At 36.2% G+C, this 20,947-nt stretch overlaps 2 protein-coding genes across 3 annotated transcripts; one reads left to right on the top strand and one right to left on the bottom strand.

Annotated features, from left to right (window-relative positions):
- The first annotated feature begins 226 nt into the window (after positions 1–226).
- On the top strand, positions 227–1,441 carry LOC137397238 (uncharacterized). The gene has a single exon (XM_068083526.1). The coding sequence runs from the start codon at positions 359–361 to the stop codon at positions 1,439–1,441; it is 1,083 nt and encodes a 360-aa protein (XP_067939627.1). The 5' UTR covers positions 227–358.
- A 59-nt stretch (positions 1,442–1,500) lies between these two features.
- Positions 1,501–20,785, bottom strand: LOC137396489 (translation initiation factor eIF2B subunit beta-like). 2 transcript variants are annotated; one of them, XM_068082784.1, is made up of 12 exons: positions 20,656–20,785; positions 16,492–16,578; positions 14,316–14,398; positions 11,328–11,361; positions 10,835–10,880; positions 10,552–10,661; positions 10,376–10,472; positions 9,301–9,363; positions 7,446–7,579; positions 6,106–6,166; positions 4,388–4,581; positions 1,501–2,175 (listed from the first exon to the last, which is right to left on the bottom strand). In XM_068082784.1, exons 1-12 carry the CDS (start codon positions 20,727–20,729, stop codon positions 2,061–2,063), a joined length of 1,098 nt encoding a protein of 365 aa, XP_067938885.1. In that variant the 5' UTR covers positions 20,730–20,785; the 3' UTR covers positions 1,501–2,060. The 2 variants fall into 2 exon arrangements, 1 of the variants encoding a protein (XP_067938885.1); XR_010978562.1 differs by having other exon boundaries at positions 2,078–2,175; positions 4,325–4,581.
- Positions 20,786–20,947: the final 162 nt, after the last annotated feature.

The following is a 20,947-nucleotide window of genomic DNA, read 5'->3' as shown; positions in this document are numbered from 1 at the left end:
AACTACAATTACAGATCAATACAATTTTCATATTATAGCAATTTCTTACTTGATTGTAAATTGGAAGATAAAAAGAAATACCGGAATGAATTGACTTTGCACATAAAAGTTCGACTACGAAGTGTATTTATAGGGAGCCCATGTGTGAGCAGACCAAGTGCTGTTTGCAGCTTTGGTTTGTAGCTGTTTTTACTGTGCGTATGTTCAAGGTTACCAGTAGCTAGGATAAGCCTACTATCAATGACAGCCGCTGCCATGGCCTTTGTTAAGGATTATCAGCGTGTGAACTAGCAGCCTGTATTCCAAGACACTCCGTGTGAAGGTTATTCGTCTCTGCACAAGTCTGAAGCAAGTGAGAATGCGCAGTACCATAATATTTCTCTGCTTTGTGCTGCTGTCAGTAGCAGAGGATCAGTTCCTGCAGTATGGGGCTGGAAATCGTGAGCTTGCTAGATATCGTGAAAGAGTAAAGATCCTTCATGATCTTCTCATCGAAGAATGTCAGGTGAAGAGTGTGGACCGATTGAGGAGGGAGCTTGTCACTGATGAAATGGTGGACAATGCGCTGACGGATTTGAGGGTGGAGAAACTGCTCTATGCAAGGCTTCGCAAAATGCTCATTGACTGCCAGCACAAAAAGTTTGTCAAGGATACAACGACTTTAAAGACTGCACCTCCCACAAAGCCAACAACTACACCGACTACAACAACCACACCTACCACAACCACTACAACAACTACACCAGCCCCAACAACAATGCCAACCACAACAACCACACCAGCTCCAACAACAACGCCAACCACAACAACCACACCAGCCCCAACAACAACACCGACCACGACAACCACACCAGCCCCAACAACCACGCCAACCACAACAACCACACCAGCTCCAACAACCACACCAACCACTACAACCACACCAGCCCCAACAACGACTCCGACTACAACAACCACACCAACCCCAACAACGACTCCGACTACAACAACCCCACCAGCCCCAACAACGACACCAACTACTACAACACCGCCACCTCCTTCAGAATGCATTAATGCTGTCAACCTCACAGAAAACTGGAGGTTGGATCATACTGGCAGCAATCTCAAACCTATTAGGAACCGATGGAATTGTGATACACGAACGATGGTTTACACTGGACGACCATGGTTCCGCTTTTCTGGCAACGCTGGAACTCGAATGCTGAATCAGTGCCCACCAAGCTTGAGTTGCGGATCTGCTGGTTCTATTTGGTCAGACCAACCACTCCCAAAGGTAATTGGACAGGAAACAGCTGTTCACGCTTACACACGCTACGGAGGAAACTGCAAGCATATGACTTGGAAGATGTCTGTAATGCGTTGCTCTACTGATTTCAATGATATTGTATACAAGTTTCAAGGAGGCGACAGGTGTTACAACTCTTTCTGTGGAATGAAGTAATGCTTTATCTTTGATGTCTTATCAATAAACCTATTAAACCATCTACTTTTAGTGTTTAATATGTATATTGATGAGTTACCCTCTCTATTATAACACACTTCCGGTTATTTCTGCTAACTGACTACTGAGCATTTACAGGGAATACCATTATCAACAGCAAAACTTTTAATAGCTAGTAATAGCTAGGCCAATCAGGCACGATTTGTAATAGCTAGACCAATCAAGCGCCAAAATGCGAGAGCTAGAATCCAATCACCATATTCCTTTTACAAATGAAAATAGCCAATTGATGTATATTACATAGACAAGATTCAAACCTAAAAGCATGAACGCCAAAAATTAAAGAGATCCAATAAACTACTTGAGAGTTTGTAGTTCACCTTTTAGGATTGTGCTCTCTTGATAAATAGGAGACTGCTAAGTGTTGTCTTTTCATGCTGAGTCAACATATGGCAATACCACTCACGAATTCATGCATAAAATCAGAGAGTTGGTTTTCTGATGCAAACATTTCCCTAAATCATGACACAAGGATGAGAAACCAAAGATAGTTGTTGATAACCAGCCAACAGGTTGTCATTAGCTATGACAAGCTGATTTGACATGTACAAACAGGTAACTAGCTAGTCACGTTAGCGGAAAAATCTGATTGGCTACTCAACTGTAGATTATAATCATCCTGGTGGTAGAGATCAGCTAGGAGTCTGTATATGTAGGGTGGAGAGTAGCCGCCTCTACAAAGAAAACATATATGTGAGACCAGGCATCTATTAACATGTAATTTCAAATGCTTCAAAAAAACGTTTTTGAGAAACTAAGAACTTTTGATTGGAAATTATGTTTGAACCAGTTTAATTCATTTGGAAGGAGATTGTGTTTTCTAGCTTGCGCTGCTGCGGCTGGAATTATTATATTCTAAAATAACTTAAATTATTGATTTTTTAAAACTGTAGTTATGATTGGCTAAAACTTTTTACAAAAATAAATATATAATTATTTAATTGCATCAACAGTCTTAAACTTGAGCAAATTCCTTCAAGCAAAGCCAAAACGGTGAGCGCAACCAGTTTCATAGTATGAGCCAGTTGTTTCTAATATTAACAACCATGAATACTTGATGAGCAAACATTTAGTCTGTAGCTAGTACAAGGATTTGTTTTAGTAAATTCGCAACACTGTTCAGCGAAACAAGATCTTTCCAGCAACTGATCATTAAAAACAACATCTATGAAGATTCGCAACTTTCAACATAAAAGCAAATTTTCCTTTTAAAAGAGTTGCCCTTTCTTACAACAATAAACAATGCTGAGATTATACCATCCCCTCACATAATCTATGTGTAACTGGTTGGAGTGCTGCAATGCAATTTATTGACAGTTATACATTGTTGATGAGCTTTACACCTTTTATATGTCTCTCGTAGACACCGGGAAGAAACAGTAGTGTAATAAATGACTCGAATTATACTGCCCATATGCTTCACATGTAGCAAGAAGGAGCTATCTATCTGTACACTCATAAAGTAATCTTGCTTGATACAACATCGAGCTGAAGAAATAACAAATAAAATGATTGCTTCATAAAAGATTGCCATGTGCAGGACTCGAACTCACGATAATCAGTTTTGCATACTATCCTCATCGACTGCACTAATCCAACCGCCATCAGGGTTTGCAGAATAATCTTTACTGTAGTAAGAGTGGTGTTCTGTGATGTTGAAAAGGCTTATTTTATGTGAAAAAGCAACTTCAAGCAACGCTGAGCACGATTGGAAATCTTAGCACTTTTATTTTCCATATAAGTGCATCCATCTATTTGATTGGAAACTCTAAAATAAGTCTCCACACGCATTAAGGACAATTGTCATCGATGAATGAATTCATGGATTATTGCCATGAAAGCAGTTTGAGTTGAAAAAAAAAAACCCGAGCTTACCGCCAGTAAGCATCATTAGTCTAAATTATACTTTATAATATTCAGTATATGCAGTTATGTCTATATGTATAAATCTCACGTTTTGTTTTATGTAATTAAAAATCCACAACACAGAGGATTTGTTCTGGGAACTTCCCGTTCATTAGGCGACAAACTAACTCATTAAGCTACACAGGATACAGTGGATTCATTGGGGAGACAGTCATTATCTGGGTTGAAACACGCATAACAACGCTGTGTTACGCGCAATGTCACTAAAGCTTGCTCTCACCGCTATGTATACTAACTGACTTAAATTAGCCAATAGCAACTTCATTACCTGCCACTGTTTATAAACTGTTTTTATTACCTGTGCGATGTCGGGCATTCATCTAGTATCTATATATATATATTTCTCAAAGAATGTCCGTATGTGTGTTCTAGGTTTGATTGTCCGGCTAGAGCAATTATTAAAATAGTTGTAGCTGGACAACAATGCAGACATAAAGTCATGGCTTACCGCCATTAGAAGCCTATCTTATTAAGCAGCTTACTAGAATTTTCCATTGGCAATGTGCCTGGCTAACAGCTTGAAAGTTACAATTGTTTGACAAAGTTTTAAAACCTTTGCAGTTGTTTTTATTTTTCTCTTAATTTATTTCAACCACACAAAACACTTCTCTCATGATATGTAGTTTGAATGTTAGAATGGTAAATTTTGTTATATGTTAAATACAAATCAAATTTCTGTCCAAAGACTTTTTTATTACCCGAGCAACACCAGGCATTCAACCAGTATATCTATATACGGAATATACTATATAACTGCACTATATACTACATATGGTATAGTAATATAACTATACCATATACTAAATAGTATACAGTACAATTTACTATATATATATTTATAATATATATTATATATAATAAAGAATTTATATAATATAATAAATATATTATACTTACATGTACATATAGTATTAGTACAGTATTTAGCAGAAATATGTGTATTTCACCCCTTCTACTCACATGTTGGTTGCGTAGAGAGTGACGAGACGAGGAGGTACATAGTCATAGAGTGGGCAGGAGATGTTAATGTGACTGAGAATCTCCCCTGAGCTGTAGGGCATTACGTGGTGCGGAGAGACTGTGTGGTTAAAGTCATCTTGGTAGGCGCTAAGGTGCTGTGGAGTCAGCTTGTACATGGGGGCGAGTACCAGCATCTAAGAGACAGAGTTACTGATGACAGGTGACAACAGATAACATAAAATCAGAAAGATTTCGCTATTTAGCAATTAATTTGAAGCATGTTCCAAAAAACATTTTATAATCATAGTGAAAAGCGCAGAGCACAGTACAGAAGTAGCAGCCAGCTGTACAATCAGTATGTGGGGCAGGAGATAGTACGGTCAGTAGTAGTCAGTAGTGCAGTCAGTAGTACAGTCAGTAGTACAGTCAGTAGTACAGTCAACAGTAGTCAGTAGTACGGACAGTAGTACGGACAGTAGTAGGGTCAGTAGTAGGGTCAGTAGTATGGTCAGTAGTACAGTCAGCAGTACAGTCAATAGTACGGTCAGTAGTAGAGTCAGTAATACGGTCAGTAGTAGTCAGTAATATGGCCAGTAGTACGGTCAGTAGTAGGGTCAGTAGTAGGGTCAGCAGTAGGGTCAGTAGTACAGTCAGTAGTACGGTCAACAGTACAGTCAACAGTAGTCAGTAGTACAGTCAGTAGTACAGTCAACAGTACAGTCAGTAGTACAGCCAACAGTAGTCAGTAGTACGGTCGGTAGTACGGTCAGTAGTACAGTCAGTAGTACAGTCAGTAGTAATCAGTAGTATGGCCAGTAGTACGGTCAGTAGTACGATCAATAGTGTGGTCAATAGTACAGCCAGTAGTATGGTCAGTACTACGGTCAGTAGTACGGTCAAGAGTACGGTCAATAGTACAGTCAGAAGTACGGCCAGTACTACGGTCAGTAGTGCAGTTAGTAGTACAGTCAGTAGTGCAGTCAACAGTACAGTCAGTAGTACGGTCAGTAGTAAGGTCAACAGTACGGTCAGTAGTACAGTCAGTAGTACAGTCAACAGTAGTCAGTAGTACGGTCAGTAGTACGATCAATAGTGAGGTCAATAGTACAGCCAGTAGTACGGTCAGTACTACGGTCAATAGTACGGTCAATAGTACGGTCAGTAGTATGGTCAGTAGTGCAGTTAGTAGTAGTCAGTAGTGCAGTCAACAGTACAGTCAGTAGTACGGTCAGTAGTAAGGTCAACAGTACGGTCAGTAGTACAGTCAGTAGTACAGTCAACAGTACAGTCAGTAGTACGATCAGTAGTACGGTCAGTAGTACAGTCAGTAGTAGGGTCAGTAGTAGGGTCAGCAGTAGGGTCAGTAGTACGGCCAGTAGTACGGTCAATAGTTTGGTCAATAGTACGGCCAGTAGTACGGTCAGTAGTATGGTCAATAGTATGATCATTAGTACGGCCAATAGTATGGTCAATAGTACAGTCAATAGTACAGTCTATAAGAACATAGACAAGGGAATGAGTAGGCTGGAGTATAGATGAATAGAATAAAAACCTGGAGAACCATAGACATGTGTACAAAAATCTAACTTGGACAATCATAGAACAACAAGGAAGAAAACTAGAGAACCATCCATAGAGATGTACAAGGAGAGAACCTAGAGGATCATATAAATAGGGAAAAGAAAAAGGAAAAAATGGAGATGCTAAAGGATACTCACAGGCACCGAGTAGTGGGAGGCAGCTAGGGCCAGCGTGTGCGTCCCACTCAATGCTTTCAACCTGCAATTCACCAACTACTTATTAACAAAATACAAGTACTACAGAGAAACATGTGAATTGTCTTCCCATGCCTCTTACTAAAAATGACCGAGCTACTCAGAGGCCAGAAACAAATAAATGAAGGGACTCCCTTCAAATGTTTGAGACAATCAGGAAACGAGGACTAGATATCTCCTCCAAAAGTCCACCAGCGTTTGTTCACTGAATGTAAGAAATACTTTTGCGTTGCAGATAGATCATAGTGATTACTAGTTATAATGTAAATTACCACTATTACTAGTAACTATGTAACTCACTACTATACTAATCCTAAAATATTGCAACAGAACTTCTCTATTACCGCTATATGACTGTTATATTACTTTTATATGACCAATGGAAGCACATTAACTCTTAATTACTGTTACACAACCTCTGTATAATCATTGCGTAACAGCTCCATATGACATACAGTACCCCTGTATGACTGATACATTACCTTCGCCCATCGAATACATCAACTCTGTATATCCAATATATTACCTGCTATATGACAGTCATAAACCTCTGCGATACACTTCTGTTACTACCATAACACAACTAATGGATGTCATCATAGTTACAGACCAAACTCAAGGTGGACTGATACTTAGCATTGAATATGATCACTGATCAACCTTATGGCTGTACTACAACTAATAACAAACCAGCCGGTCCCTGCCGACCCCCAGTCAGTTAACAATCAGCCAACAGTGATTATACCTCCGGTCTCAGACCAAACGAACAGAATGAAACATCTCTTCTCTCAATGGTGTGTCTCGCAATACATTTATTTGCTTGCATATGATCTACACAAGCGACAGGTCTCACAACTGTCACAAAATACAAGTCTCATAGCAGGTGTCTGAGGTCTGGGTCAGCCTTCCTGTTTATCTCTGTGTTTTTGTATTGCTAAATATAGAATGACACTGAAGCAGTATCTGTTGGATAATCAGGGGTAGCCAACTCTGACGTTTGCTTGCTGACTTTGAAGCCCAGCACCTTGATTAGTCATGCTATTGTACATTGGAGCCTGCATCACTACTTTCATCGCTAATAATTAGTAAAATATTTACATATGTATTTTTATATTTTCTTCATTATTAACAAATTTCAAATTGTTTATGATCAATGCAAAAAAACAATTTAAAAAAATTAAAAACGAGCATTTTCGAACGCTAATGGCAATACAAATGGCAATTGCACGTAATGGGAAAGTAACTCCGATTCCATAAATAAAAGAGAGATGATATTTCCTTACCCTCCATCCGCCATCACTGATTGAGTCCCGATAATAACTTTATTGCAGCGAGACATCATTGCAAAGATGGCCGCGTCGCCAATAAGCGTTGTCTTGATGCCCAACTCTACGAGGGCCTTGGCAAGAAGGTGACCCTATGAAACATTTACGTATATGTGTCATGCTAACATAGGCCAAGATTTATTCACAATGTTTCCATGACACCTCCTACTATGTTTCTATAACAAATAAGTTAACATGGTTAACAAAGATCTCATAAGTTAACATAGTTAACAGAGACCACATAAGCTAACATAGTTAACAAAGACCACATAAGTTAACATAATTAACAAAGACCACATAAGCTAACATAATTAATAGAGACCACATAAGTTAACATAGTTAACAAAGACCACATAAGTTAAAATAGTTGAACAATAACTACATAAATGTTAATTGTATTTATGCCGTAAAAGTTGTTACATATAATCACTAAATTTCAGGCCATTTGAAACACTATTCTTCTTGTAACAGGCTAAAATGTGCATGTACATGTATATTTGGTCACAACTCAAGAAACAACTCTGTTCTCAACCAGCCAGTTGATGATGCATGAATAACCTTATTTATATATCTGTTTATAATTTTCATTTGTGCAATGAAATAAAGATAAATAATTGCAGAGACGGATGAGGGACCACCCTCACTCATATCTCTTACAGGTAACGGACTACCCTAACTCATATCTCTTTGGTCATTACCCTTTCAAAGAGTTTGTTGGCATACAAATAGTGAGACGTATGGGTGAAGTTTGTCAACCAAAGTCTAATCTGACATGTGATCCTCAGCACCGTTACAAGCAGTTGTTGTTATTGATTTATCTCTGCTCTGTTACTAGAAACAACAATCATTCTGAAAGTAGACCATGATTGGTTGAAACATTTAGTAACTCAGACTATCAACTCATAGACAATTGATAAGACTAGAGCTTCATACATCACCAACTGGCTACTTAGATCGTAAATACTACCAAGTTTGGTCAAACATACCAGTACAGTACACACCCCTATACTCAAACATGCAAGTACAGTACACACCCCTATAGTCAACATACAAGTACAGTACACACCCCTATAGTCAACATGCAAGTACAGTACACACCCCTATAGTCAACATGCAAGTACAGTACACACCCCTATAGTCAACATGCAAGTGCAGTACACGCCCCTATAGTCAACATGCAAGTACAGTACACGCCCCTATAGCCAACATGCAAGTGCAGTACACACCCTTATACTCAAACATGCAAGTACAGTACATGCCTCTATAGTCAACATGCAAGTCCAGTAGTGTGACACACCCCTATTATAGTCAACATGCAAGTACAGTACACGCCCCTATAGTCAACATGCAAGTACAGTACACGCCCCTATAGTCAACATGCAAGTACAGTACACACCCCTATAGTCAAACATGCAAGTACAGTACACACCCCTATAGTCAACATGCAAGTACAGTACACACCCCTATAGTCAAACATGCAAGTACAGTACACACCCCTATAATAGTCAACATGCAAGTACAGTACACACCCCTATAGTCAACATGCAAGTACAGTACACACCCCTATAGTCAACATGCAAGTACAGTACACACCCTTATACTCAAACATGCAAGTACAGTACATGTCTCTATAGTCAACATGCAAGTCCAGTAGTGTGACACACCCCTATTATAGTCAACATGCAAGTACAGTACACGCCCCTATAGTCAACATGCAAGTACAGTTCACGCCCCTATAGCCAACATGCAAGTACAGTACACGCCCCTATAACTGTACACAAGTCTAACATGACCCTCTTTATGTTAGACTTACTCTGTTATTAGGATAACTTTCAGCAACTATCACTTGAAACTTCTTCTTTTCTTTAGCAGCCGCCTGTTGACAGAAAAGTAACAGTTGCATAAGTAGTAACTGATAGTAACTAGTAATAACTGATAGTAACTAGTAGTAACTGATAGTAACTAGTAGTAACTGATAGTAACTATTAGTAACTGATAGTAACTAGTGGTAACTGATAGCAACTAGTAGTAACTAATAGTACCTAGTAGTAACTGATAGTAACTAGTAGCAACTGATGGTAACTAGTAGTAACTAATAGTAACTAGTAGTAACTAATAGTAACTGGTAGTAACTAATAGTAACTAGTAGTAACTAATAGTAACTAGTAGCAACTGATGGTAACTAGTAGTAACTAATAGTAACTAGTAGTAACTAATAGTAACTAGTAGTAACTAATAGTAACTAGTAGTAACTAATAGTAACTAGTAGTAACTAATAGTAACTAGTGGTAACTGATAGTAACTAGTAGTAATTGATAGTAACTAGTAGTAACTGATAGTAACTAGTGGTAACTGATAGTAACTAGTAGTAGCTGATAGAAACTAGTAGCAACTGATGGTAACTAGTAGAAACTAATAGTCACTAGTGGTAACTGATAGTAACTAGTAGAAACTGATAGTAACTAGTAGTAGCTGATAGTAACTAGTAGCAACTGATGGTAACTAGTAGAAACTAATAGTCACTAGTGGTAACTGATAGTAGCTAGTAGCAACTGATAGTAACTAGTAGTAACTAATAGTAACTAGTAGTAACTAATAGTAACTAGTAATAACTAATAGTAACTAGTAGTAACTAATAGTAACTAGTAGTAACCGATAGTAACTAGTAGTAACTGATAGTAACTAGTAGTAACTGATAGTAACTAGTAGTAACTGATAGTAACTAGTGGTAACTAATAGTAACTAGTAGTAACTGATAGTAACTAGTGGTAACTGATAGTAACTAGTAGTAACCGATAGTAACGAATAGATACAATTTATTAAAAACTAGATTATTTTAGTCAAATACTGAATGCATTTACAATAGTAGTCCCATAAGCCAGACTCACCTGAAAGAAAGCTTGCACGAGTCTGGAGTTGCCAAGAGTGATGATGACCTCGTTGTGCTGAATGTGTTCTAGAGAATGTCTGCAGACGAGGTCCGAGCTACAGGCAAATGTCAGCATGTAGAAGACAACTTATTATTCTCAAAGCATGCATGGATGTAATAGAACGGTCGACTCACCTGGTTTCTAATTCAGAAAGAAGTACATTTATAGAGTCGATAACGGAATCCTTGAGATTTGCCTTGCGCTTGTCATACCTTTCCTCATCGTCTTCTGCCAGCAGAAGTTTCTGTTTGCCAATCAATAGTTATTTCACACTTTCATACAAACTGACTCGTACAAACTCAAGGTAAATGTGACACTCTATATCTATGTGATCCTCTATATCTATTTGATACTCGATATCTATGCGATACTCTATTGTGATGCCATTTATTGACTCTAAGCTCCCAATTATCACACCTGTAAAGATTCCTGTGTGTCCTTCTCATCTGTCTTGTCTTTGCCACTAAAACAATTATTGACCCTATTAGAGGAAAAACAAAGCAAAAAAATCAATTATGTCTCTGTTAGTGAAACAACAGTAGCCTAAAGCCTGGTTCCCATATCGATTGTAAGACCACGGCGGTAACTTGCGCAGCGAAACGCTTGCGACGCTAGGTTCGGCGGTTTCTGTTCACATAAAGCTGCATCGCTAACAATCACATAAAATGTTCGCTCGCCATGCCGTTTTGATAATGGTGACCTTGATCCGTACAGTGCATTTTGGGAAAGTTTTGATTTCGGCTTGACGCGAAATTTGAACAGCGCTAGACTCTTGCGTTGACCGCCGGCAACTACCGACGGTACCCGGTGTGTAGGTTCACATTTCACCGCAATAGCCTGCGGTGCTGTCGCCGGTGCTTTGCGACCTATATGGGAACCAGGCTTAACTGAGCAGTCAAAGTGATCTCACCTTGAAAAGTATTCTTCCTTGACAATCTTCAGCACTAAAATATAGTACATGTATAAAGTAGTATATCGTATATTAGTATAAAGTTATAGTACATGTATTGATAATTTTAGAGCACACGTTATAATGCTGAAGATCGATTAGTCGACAATATATCGCCAAATGGCGTTACGTATCCCAGAATACTTTCAACAATCATGTTGTATTTTTAGTCCGAAAAATAATTAATTTAATGGCGTATTTGTCATTTCCACCTAACGTTCAAGGCATAGAAATGACAACCCTTGACACGCTTTGCTTATCAAAAGGTCAAGGCTGAAGGTTCAAGAGCAAAAACCAACTTGCTACTTTTTTCAGCAAATGCACTGCTGTCAGTACAGACAACAAATGCACTGCTGCCGGTACAGACAACAAATGCACTGCTGCCAGTACAGACAACAAATGCACTGCTGCTGGTATAGACAACAAATGTCAGCCTGTGTAGGCAGGACTTGGAACCATCAAGGTTCTCACCTTTGCTTGTCTGGTCACCTTAGGCATGTTGGTCACCTTAAGCATGCTGGTCACCTTAGGCATGTTGGTCACCTTAAGCATGCTGGTCACCTTAGGCATGTTGGTCAATTTAGGCATGTTGGTCACCTTAGGCATGTTGTCTACTCATTGACATTATTATGCTAACACACTAGGTCTAATGCACTAAGCCCAAGTTATAAAAAAAACCACAGATCTTACCTAGTGAAGTACGAGATGCACAGCATTTCATACTTAAGTTATTAAAATGTCATGGCTAACGGAATACAGCAGATCGACCATAGAGCGCTGTAAATACTTCATTGCATCGGCATCTTTAATACATCTACAGCACTAGTATATACAGTAAGCGCTCTTACAACGTAAATAATCCGCTACAGAAACGTTTACAATATGGAGATTTTACTTTATACAAACAGTAAAATACCTGTAAATTGCCTAATCTATTCCAAGACTTCTCAAAATCACTCCTTTAGCTCTTAAAAAAAGAAAAAACTGCTCTTAACTTTGTAATTTAATGACTGTAAAGTCACTGTGGTATTACTGAATTGTATTAACAACGTTTCTCTTTTTCTTACCACTTTCATGTAGTTTAGTGTCTGTTATGGTGATTTTACATTTAGTTAATGGGATTACAAAGCATCAATATCAAACTCAATTTTTTTAACTGTAGTGCAAAAGGTATGATGCAAAATTATATGTAAATATAATACACATATATATGTATTACTTATACAAATTTTCCCACGATCAAATGAGCGGAGCGAAGTTTGAGAGTTTTTATGATAAATGCATGTGCACACAACTTACGAAAATAATTCATCAGCAACGTCGCAAACCCTCGATTCGGAATCTCATAAACAAATTTAACCATCGTTTTGTAGAGTCGTTCAAGTATAATAACCATACAAAACACATATAAGCCTATTTAAATATGTTACCAAGTCTTTGTAAATTGTCGACAGTCTCTTAAAACTTACCCATCTGATCGGATTATACACAAATAGACAGATTTATTTGGCCGAAAATCGTTATTAAAACTTGCTAAGCCTCACTTTTATCAAAGTTAAGACCGGAAATTGAAACGCCGAGCGACAGAGAATAGAACGATTAAGTCGTGCGCATTTCACGAAAAAATAACGTGCACATCTCACCAGTCTATAGTATTGTCGAATCGCCAAAGGTTTCTGTAATTAACGTAGGAGTACTGAAATCGTTTCATTTTTGCCGATTTCAAAGTAACTGACATTTTAGACACTTTTGAGTACTTTGGTATTCTAACTGATGTCCAACGCAGTGTAAGCAAAGGAAATGACGAAGACATTTTTTTCTAACGATCCTTATGAGATTATTACAATATTTAATTATAAGTTTGGATGACTACAGAACAATGACTACTTAGTACAGATTTTCTAAAAATCTATATAAATATCACAACTCCTTGATATTGTTAGCTATGACGTTTTGAAATATAAAAAAAATTGTGCATTGGTTTTATATTATTACTATATTAATAATATTGGTTATTCTAATAATATCAGTGTATTTTACTTCTAATATTGGCGAATATTGCATTTCTCCTATCGCAGGGGGAGAGATATAAACATATAATCTTTTCCTTTCATTATTGCTATTTGTTGTATATAATAACAACCATACCCAGTACATTACAGCTACCATTGCAGTTATCCAATTGCACTGCAGTGCCATTTGACTGCTAATATTGCATTTCTCAACCATCGGTACCCTTTCTTTTTTTCCAATATCACAGTGGAATTTCTAGTAATAATAGTTTTTAAAATCTACAGTTCCTAATGCATTATATATATAACGTATATATATATATATATATGTCTATTATAATACATATATATATGTCTACAACAAAGTAAAACAAAAATACATCTTTTTTATAAGAGCAGTGTCTGTCCGTTAATTTTTATCGAAGCCAGGGTTAGAGGGATAAAACACTGCTTTCAATGAGACTGCAACTCGTAACATTCAGATTGGTAGATACTCTAACATCTACATCAATCGACCACTTTTGAGTATTTACGAATAATTGTACACCTACTTATTATATATATGTGCTTTATCGGTACACCTGATGATCCCCCGCGATACAGACTAGACTACCAGGGTTCTATTATTTATAGCAGAGATAACCCTATATGTCATTTTCTATCCAAAGTGCAGTAAAAGAGAAAACAATGTTTTCAATGCTAACTAAAAGATTCTCTTTATTTAAATTGAATTTGAGAACTTGTACTGAATTGAATCTTTATGTTACATGGAATTTTTTATGCATTACAAAGAAAAAACTGTACAAAAATATTTATGTTAAATAGACATTACATTGAAAGAGGCATAAGTTGTAGGAGCGTCTACTGTATTATAACTAACAGCAAGCGCAATGTAATACATTAAACACTCTAGGCTTATGACTATCGCTGTACATACCTCTTCTAATCATGTTGCCAATAGAGGAATCCTGATCGCCTCTGAGCTGAGCCCCATGTTTCTTGATAAGTTCGATTGCCTCCCTGCATGTACAGATCATGCATATTAAAATGTGACCTTTCAATGAACCACAGGTTTTATGTTATTGTCCTTTTGGGGAAGACTAAATTATTAGGACAAAGGTCATGAACTTGAATATTTTTTTCCTGCCGGAATCTACCTGTTAGCAACACAATACCTGTATTTTTGAAGTAGCACCTTGCAAACAGCAAAAATTTAAATTAGAACCTGTTTTCTCTGAAAATGGTTCAGCTATTTTAAAAACTTCATATGTAGAGGGGATCAAAGGTTTAATCTTATAAGATGATGTAATGTATTGAGAGCTGATATATCTTATAAGATGATGTAATGTATTGAGAGTGAATATATCTTAAAAGATGATGCAATGTATTGAGAGCTGATATATCTTATAAGATGATGCAATGTATTGAGAGCTGATATATCTTATAAGATGATGCAATGTATTGAGAGCCAATATATCTTATAAGATGATGCAATGTATTGAGAGCTGATATATCTTATAAGATGATGTAATGTATTGAGAGCTGATATATCTTATAAGATGATGCAATGCATTGAGAGCCAATATATCTTATAATATGATGTAATGTATTGAGAGCTGATATATCTTATAAGATGATGCAATGTATTGAGAGCTGATATATCTTATAATATGATGTAATGTATTGAGAGCTGATATATCTTATAAGATGATGCAATGTATTGAGAGCTGATATATCTTATAAGATGATGCAATGTATTGAGAGCTGATATATCTTATAATATGATGTAATGTATTGAGAGCTGATATATCTTATAAGATGATGCAATGTATTGAGAGCTGATATATCTTATAAGATGATGCAATGTATTGAGAGCTGATATATCTTATAAGATGATGTAATGTATTGAGAGCTGATATATCTTATAAGATGATGCAATGTATTGAGAGCCAATATATCTTATAAGATGATGTAATGTATTGAGAGCTGATATATCTTATAAGATGATGTAATGTATTGAGAGCTGATATATCTTATAAGATGATGCAACGTATTGAGAGCTGATATATCTTATAATATGATGTAATGTATTGAGAGCTGATATATCTTATAAGATGATGCAATGTATTGAGAGCTGATATATCTTATAAGATGATGCAATGTATTGAGAGCCAATATATCTTATAAGATGATGCAATGTATTGAGAGCCAATATATCTTATAATATGATGTAATGTATTGAGAGCCAATATATCTTATAAGATGATGCAATGTATTGAGAGCCAATATATCTTATAATATGATGTAATGTATTGAGAGCTGATATATCTTATAAGATGATGCAATGTATTGAGAGCCAATATATCTTATAAGATGATGCAATGTATTGAGAGCTGATATATCTTATAAGATGATGCAATGTATTGAGAGCCAATATATCTTATAATATGATGTAATGTATTGAGAGCTGATATATCTTATAAGATGATGCAATGTATTGAGAGCCAATATATCTTATAAGATGATGCAATGTATTGAGAGCTGATATATCTTATAAGATGATGCAATGTATTGAGAGCTGATATATCTTATAATATGATGTAATGTATTGAGAGCTGATATATCTTATAAGATGATGCAATGTATTGAGAGCTGATATATCTTATAATATGATGTAATGCATTGAGAGCTGATATATCTTATAAGATGATGCAATGTATTGAGAGCCAATATATCTTATAAGATGATGCAATGTATTGAGAGCTGATATATCTTATAAGATGATGCAATGTATTGAGAGCCAATATATCTTATAAGATGATGCAATGTATTGAGAGCTGATATATCTTATAATATGATGTAATGTATTGAGAGCTGATATATTTTATAAGATGATGTTATGTATTGAGAGCTGATATATTTTATAAGATGACGGAATGCATTGAGAGTCAATATATCTAATACAGTCCTAGACTTTATTAGATATATTGTATTATAGTACAGGCTAGATATACTGTATTATATCTAGACTGTACTAGATATAATATATCTAGTACAGTCCATGTTCCCAGTGACTTGTATAAACTGAAGCCTGCCTCTAAGATTTCGCATACCTCGCTACCACCCAATCAGTGTCCATCAGCTTCTGTCTTAAAAACTTCACAGTTTGATAGGCTGCTTCGTATGTCCCAACATCATCCCTATAATTGGACAAACAACCATAATGCTGAGCTGTGAATCTTGGCTTTCATGACCAAGTGATATACATACATCTGACTCAAACTAAGAAAACATTTTTAGGTGACGTTCGCCGGCAGGTGTCCTGAGACTATGTATAGATTTGCCAAACGGCCCATGTACACTAGAGAGCTAAAATTGATCAGTTTGAGACTGGATGCTATGCATAACATTTAATTTATTCTTGCTAATTTATTTCTTCTGTACACTAGTGAAGAGTAAATTTATATACCTATTTTGGAATTTGCTATGATCATATGAGTCCTACTTGAAGTGTTCGACCTTAGTCAATGTAACTAAGGCTACATCCACTTAACTCATCAAGTAAATAGTTAAACTTCTATGAAAAGTGTGATATGAGAGATTTATTGTGAAGCCCTGAAACCCACACAAATACATAAATAACTATATATTTGTTTGGGTTTCAGGCTTCACATAAGAAAGGGTAGGGTTTATGGTGCTACCCTGACCATTATGATATCAGGTTATTTGAGTGTATTCAAATGTGACCACAACAGTAGGCTTTTACCACAAATAGTAAATAAGCAGCAATAGTTACCGTAAAACCTCTAATTGAACGCCACCTCTATGTGAACGCCACCTCTATTTGACCGCCATTATGAGGAAAATGTTAAAAAACAAAGTGCCACTCTCTATTTGAATGCCACTTTGACAATCTTTGATATTTATGAACCCATAATATCAAGTAATCAGTAGAAAAGTGTCCACAAAATCGTATTTATAATGAATTGTTCACATTAATAACAATCAGTTCTCTCGTTGTCTAACTCCAAAGCTTTTTATTTTTTTTCATTAAAACTTAAAAAGCAACACCATAGAAATAGTTAATAACTGTCTCAGTCTAATAGTAGTTCCTTGTTTAATGCGGTCTCGATACTTCGAAGTACATGTATATAAAAACAGTTTACATTTACGATGGTAGATGAATGACTAGTTTAGGCCAAAGGCTACATTTAGCGAGACAAACTTTTACGCGTTGCATTTGTGCTAAATGCAATGTGTGAAAGTTTTGCTCTGTCAAAAAATTGTTTGGGCGCTAATATCGACTAGTTCAGCAGTGCAGAAGAAGAGTTGAGGTCAAAAGGTTTGATAACATCATTGCGGTAATCTGATCTTACAATTGATCGACGCTTGTAACTCTTCTTCTGTTGCACATAAAAAGCTAGTTTTTGGCTGCAAACTGTAGCAAACATATCAATGAGTGCAATGAGTTTGTATGCAACATTGGTAAATATTGAGGTGAAATCGAAATGTTTTTAAATTTAGAATGAAATAAAAATTGAACGCTCCAACGAATTTCAAAGCAGGACACACGCTATAATATCATCGCAGGTTAATTGCAAGCAATAGATATCAATTGGTTGATATATTTCTTGGTTTCTCAATGCATATTTATTAAAAGATCTTTAACAAGTTGGAGAAAAGTTAATAGATTTAGTGCATTCAAAAGTTTTAATATCCCTCCACCAGAAGAGGGAAAACTACAGGTGACATTCGTTTCGCCATTGAAAGGACTAAATTTATTTTTCCAAAATTCTGATGAGCCATTTGAAAAATACAACGCCAGCCTCTATTTGAGCATCACCTCCAATAGACTACCACCATAAAGAAAGGGTTAAAAAATTGAGCGCCATGGTCTTCAAAGAGAGGTTTTACTGTAAGTGTTCTGTTGGACTAGTCACGTTAATCAAACTAATAGCAGGTCAAATTAACTTGGCATAATTACTTTCAATTATGGATAAGAAAAGACGGAAAAAGTCAATGTTAGTTATATAGGCGTAAGTCTTTGCAGTGATTAAGCATAGCTTGTAGTAAGTCACCTCTTTTTTCAGCTAACAGAATAATACTTTACATTATTATTGGTCATTGTGCATTCGTCTGTTTTATTTTTTTAGTACAGTTATTCTGAGCCTTCAAAAGAAGGCTGGTTAGCTCAATTGGTTAAAGCATCAGTCTGATAAGCTGAAAGTCATGGGGTCCAACCCAATATTGACCAAAACATGAGTCATCACATACCTGCATATACAGAATTTTGTGGTTACGTTTAAGTTGACACACTTAAACCATCTGCTATTGTAACACAAAATTGAAAGGCTTTTATATCCATGCTACACTTTGTCATTTCTGGCAATTTAATCTTTAATTAGAGATAAATTGAGTCCTCTTAAACAAATCTCAAATGAAGCTGACTTCGGATACATGGAAGTACAATGGAAATCCTTCCAGAGCGAGTCACTCATTTCAAGGAATCAAATAAAATTATTTCAGATTATTAAGATAAATTATTTCACAGTCATCAATTGCGAAGGCCTAGGAACTGAGAAAAAAGAGCGATAGCTATCATTTAAAAAGACCACCGATAGTAAAGAAAAAATTTGCGAAATAAACCTGTTTTAATTTTAATTACAAATAAGTTAAATGATAGCAGTAGCTATTGTTTAGTTTTTGCATGATTATTTTCTTTTGCCACTTAATGTCTATGCTTAACGTTGTGCAGTGCCTCTTAACTACCTAAAAAGCTGAATGAGAGGCTGTCTTGTGGACACTACTGATATGAGGCTCACAAGAATTCACAGTCACTGTGACAGGTGCTGTCTCATCGTAAACCTGCTGGTTATTGTATTAAACTGTTCAACCTTACAGCACGATGAATGCATAAAACATGTATTCATTACTAGTAAATATATAATGTTCTGTGACAATAAAATCGAAGATGTCTTATTATACAAAAATACACTTTATTAAAACACTTCGCTTCAATGAAACTTCCATGTTCAATACACACATCAACCTTTTGTTGCACCTACTTTTTTCTTTTCTGCAAAAGCCAAAAAGCGAAAAGAAATATATATACAATGAACAAAGGTACCCGAATACGGCTCACTCTACACATTGTACATGACAGCTGTCATTGCACATGACAGCTGATTACTCACGCTTGGTCTTCATCTTCCACATCCACTCTCTAATCTACTCTTTTCATATTTGCTACTTATTGTTTTCCTTCTCACTATTTTTTTCTATTCATCCAAAATAGGAAGATTCTGGCAACCCTTCTGCTTTTCTATGGGAAAAGTGGCTGAATTTGTTAGTCTCCTTGTCCTTTTGAATCTCTTTGTATTGTTCTACCTATTTATTTTGTACTACTACTCTGTTCAGCCTCTCAGACCTTTACTACAAAACCAACAACCTAAACAATAAATTTATACATTTTAGTTTGAACTTTGAATCGGTGCACTATATAAATAAGAAAAACTAAGTTTTTTTTATGGCCATATACAAAATTTCTGATTCTGCACATAACGCATTAGCTTGTTACCATAACTTTGAAAACTCATCATCTTCTCAATTTAGCTGTAAATTTATTAGATGGCATAATTGAACAAATAATTACGTAGCATAGTACGTTTATGTAGAATGTAAGACAGGCAAACTGTTTCACAATCTGAGCATAGTTCAATCGTAGCTGTATAAGCTATTGGAATTCACTGAAACACCACAAAGCAAAAATGATCATTCAATAATAGAGTAGGCTTTAATAATATAACTAAATTAAAAGAACTTTCGAGACAGTAGGTATGCGGTGGTCGGCTGGAGATGGCTCTGGCCAGCTTCACACTGCAATGCTGTTTAACAATATTGTAGTCATATTTCGCAAAGAACATTGCAATGTTTAAAACTTTTTTTCTCACGCTTGAACGTCACTCTAAAGGTTTTCAAGTTGATAGCTAAGAGATGGCAGATCTTCTCGATTGAAACTCTTTCACTTGGCTGTTTTGCAGCTGATCTCATTTTATAGGCTACCGTCCCTGTATTAGCAACACTGCTTCCCTTTGAGCTACACTTTTAGTTTAAAATAAAAACAAACAAATCTCATAAAAATATAATATGAAATATAATCTGCAAGTGATAGGCTAGACGAAACAGCAATTATAAATGTTCATAAGTTTGCCACTTCACACTTCGGTGGAATAAACAAATAATAAAACATCAGAACAATCAATAAGATTTAAACAAACCCTTGCTGTATATTTTTTAAAAATGTTCGCATCTCATCATCACTCATTTCCTGGTCAGGTTCCAACAGAAGCATTTTGATGGTTGACTGAACTACAGCTAGCGTGTGAGAAATTGCGCTCCTTTCATCAGTCGCCTTTAAAATAGTGCACGCTCTCAGACAATTTACGAGAGGCTCTCGTAAAAATACATTACACTGAAACGTAGGCTTGGATTGTAGCTGTGCCATAATCGACTATTTTTACCAAGTTCTATATTGAGATCACACAACTCCTAGTTAAATATGCACTGCCG

Source organism: Watersipora subatra, chromosome 5, assembly GCF_963576615.1.
Source record: "Watersipora subatra chromosome 5, tzWatSuba1.1, whole genome shotgun sequence".
In the NCBI taxonomy this organism is placed as follows: Eukaryota; Metazoa; Bryozoa; class Gymnolaemata; order Cheilostomatida; family Watersiporidae; genus Watersipora; species Watersipora subatra.
The sequence above is the reverse complement of the archived record's forward strand: the minus strand, read 5'-3'. Positions and strand labels throughout refer to the sequence as shown.

What these genes read in the sequence shown, in the direction of transcription:
- LOC137396489 (XM_068082784.1), bottom strand. Translation starts at nt 20,729, where the DNA reads ATGCTTCTGTTGGAACCTGACCAGGAAATGAGTGATGATGAGATGCGA. An exon ending in TCGTGCAAGCTTTCTTTCAG is followed by an intron (nt 9,364 to 10,375) that starts GTGAGTCTGGCT and finishes TTCTGTCAACAG; the next exon opens with GCGGCTGCTAAAGAAAAGAA. An exon ending in AAAGTTATCCTAATAACAGA is followed by an intron (nt 7,580 to 9,300) that starts GTAAGTCTAACA and finishes AATGTTTCATAG; the next exon opens with GGTCACCTTCTTGCCAAGGC.
- LOC137397238 (XM_068083526.1), top strand. Translation starts at nt 359, where the DNA reads ATGCGCAGTACCATAATATTTCTCTGCTTTGTGCTGCTGTCAGTAGCA.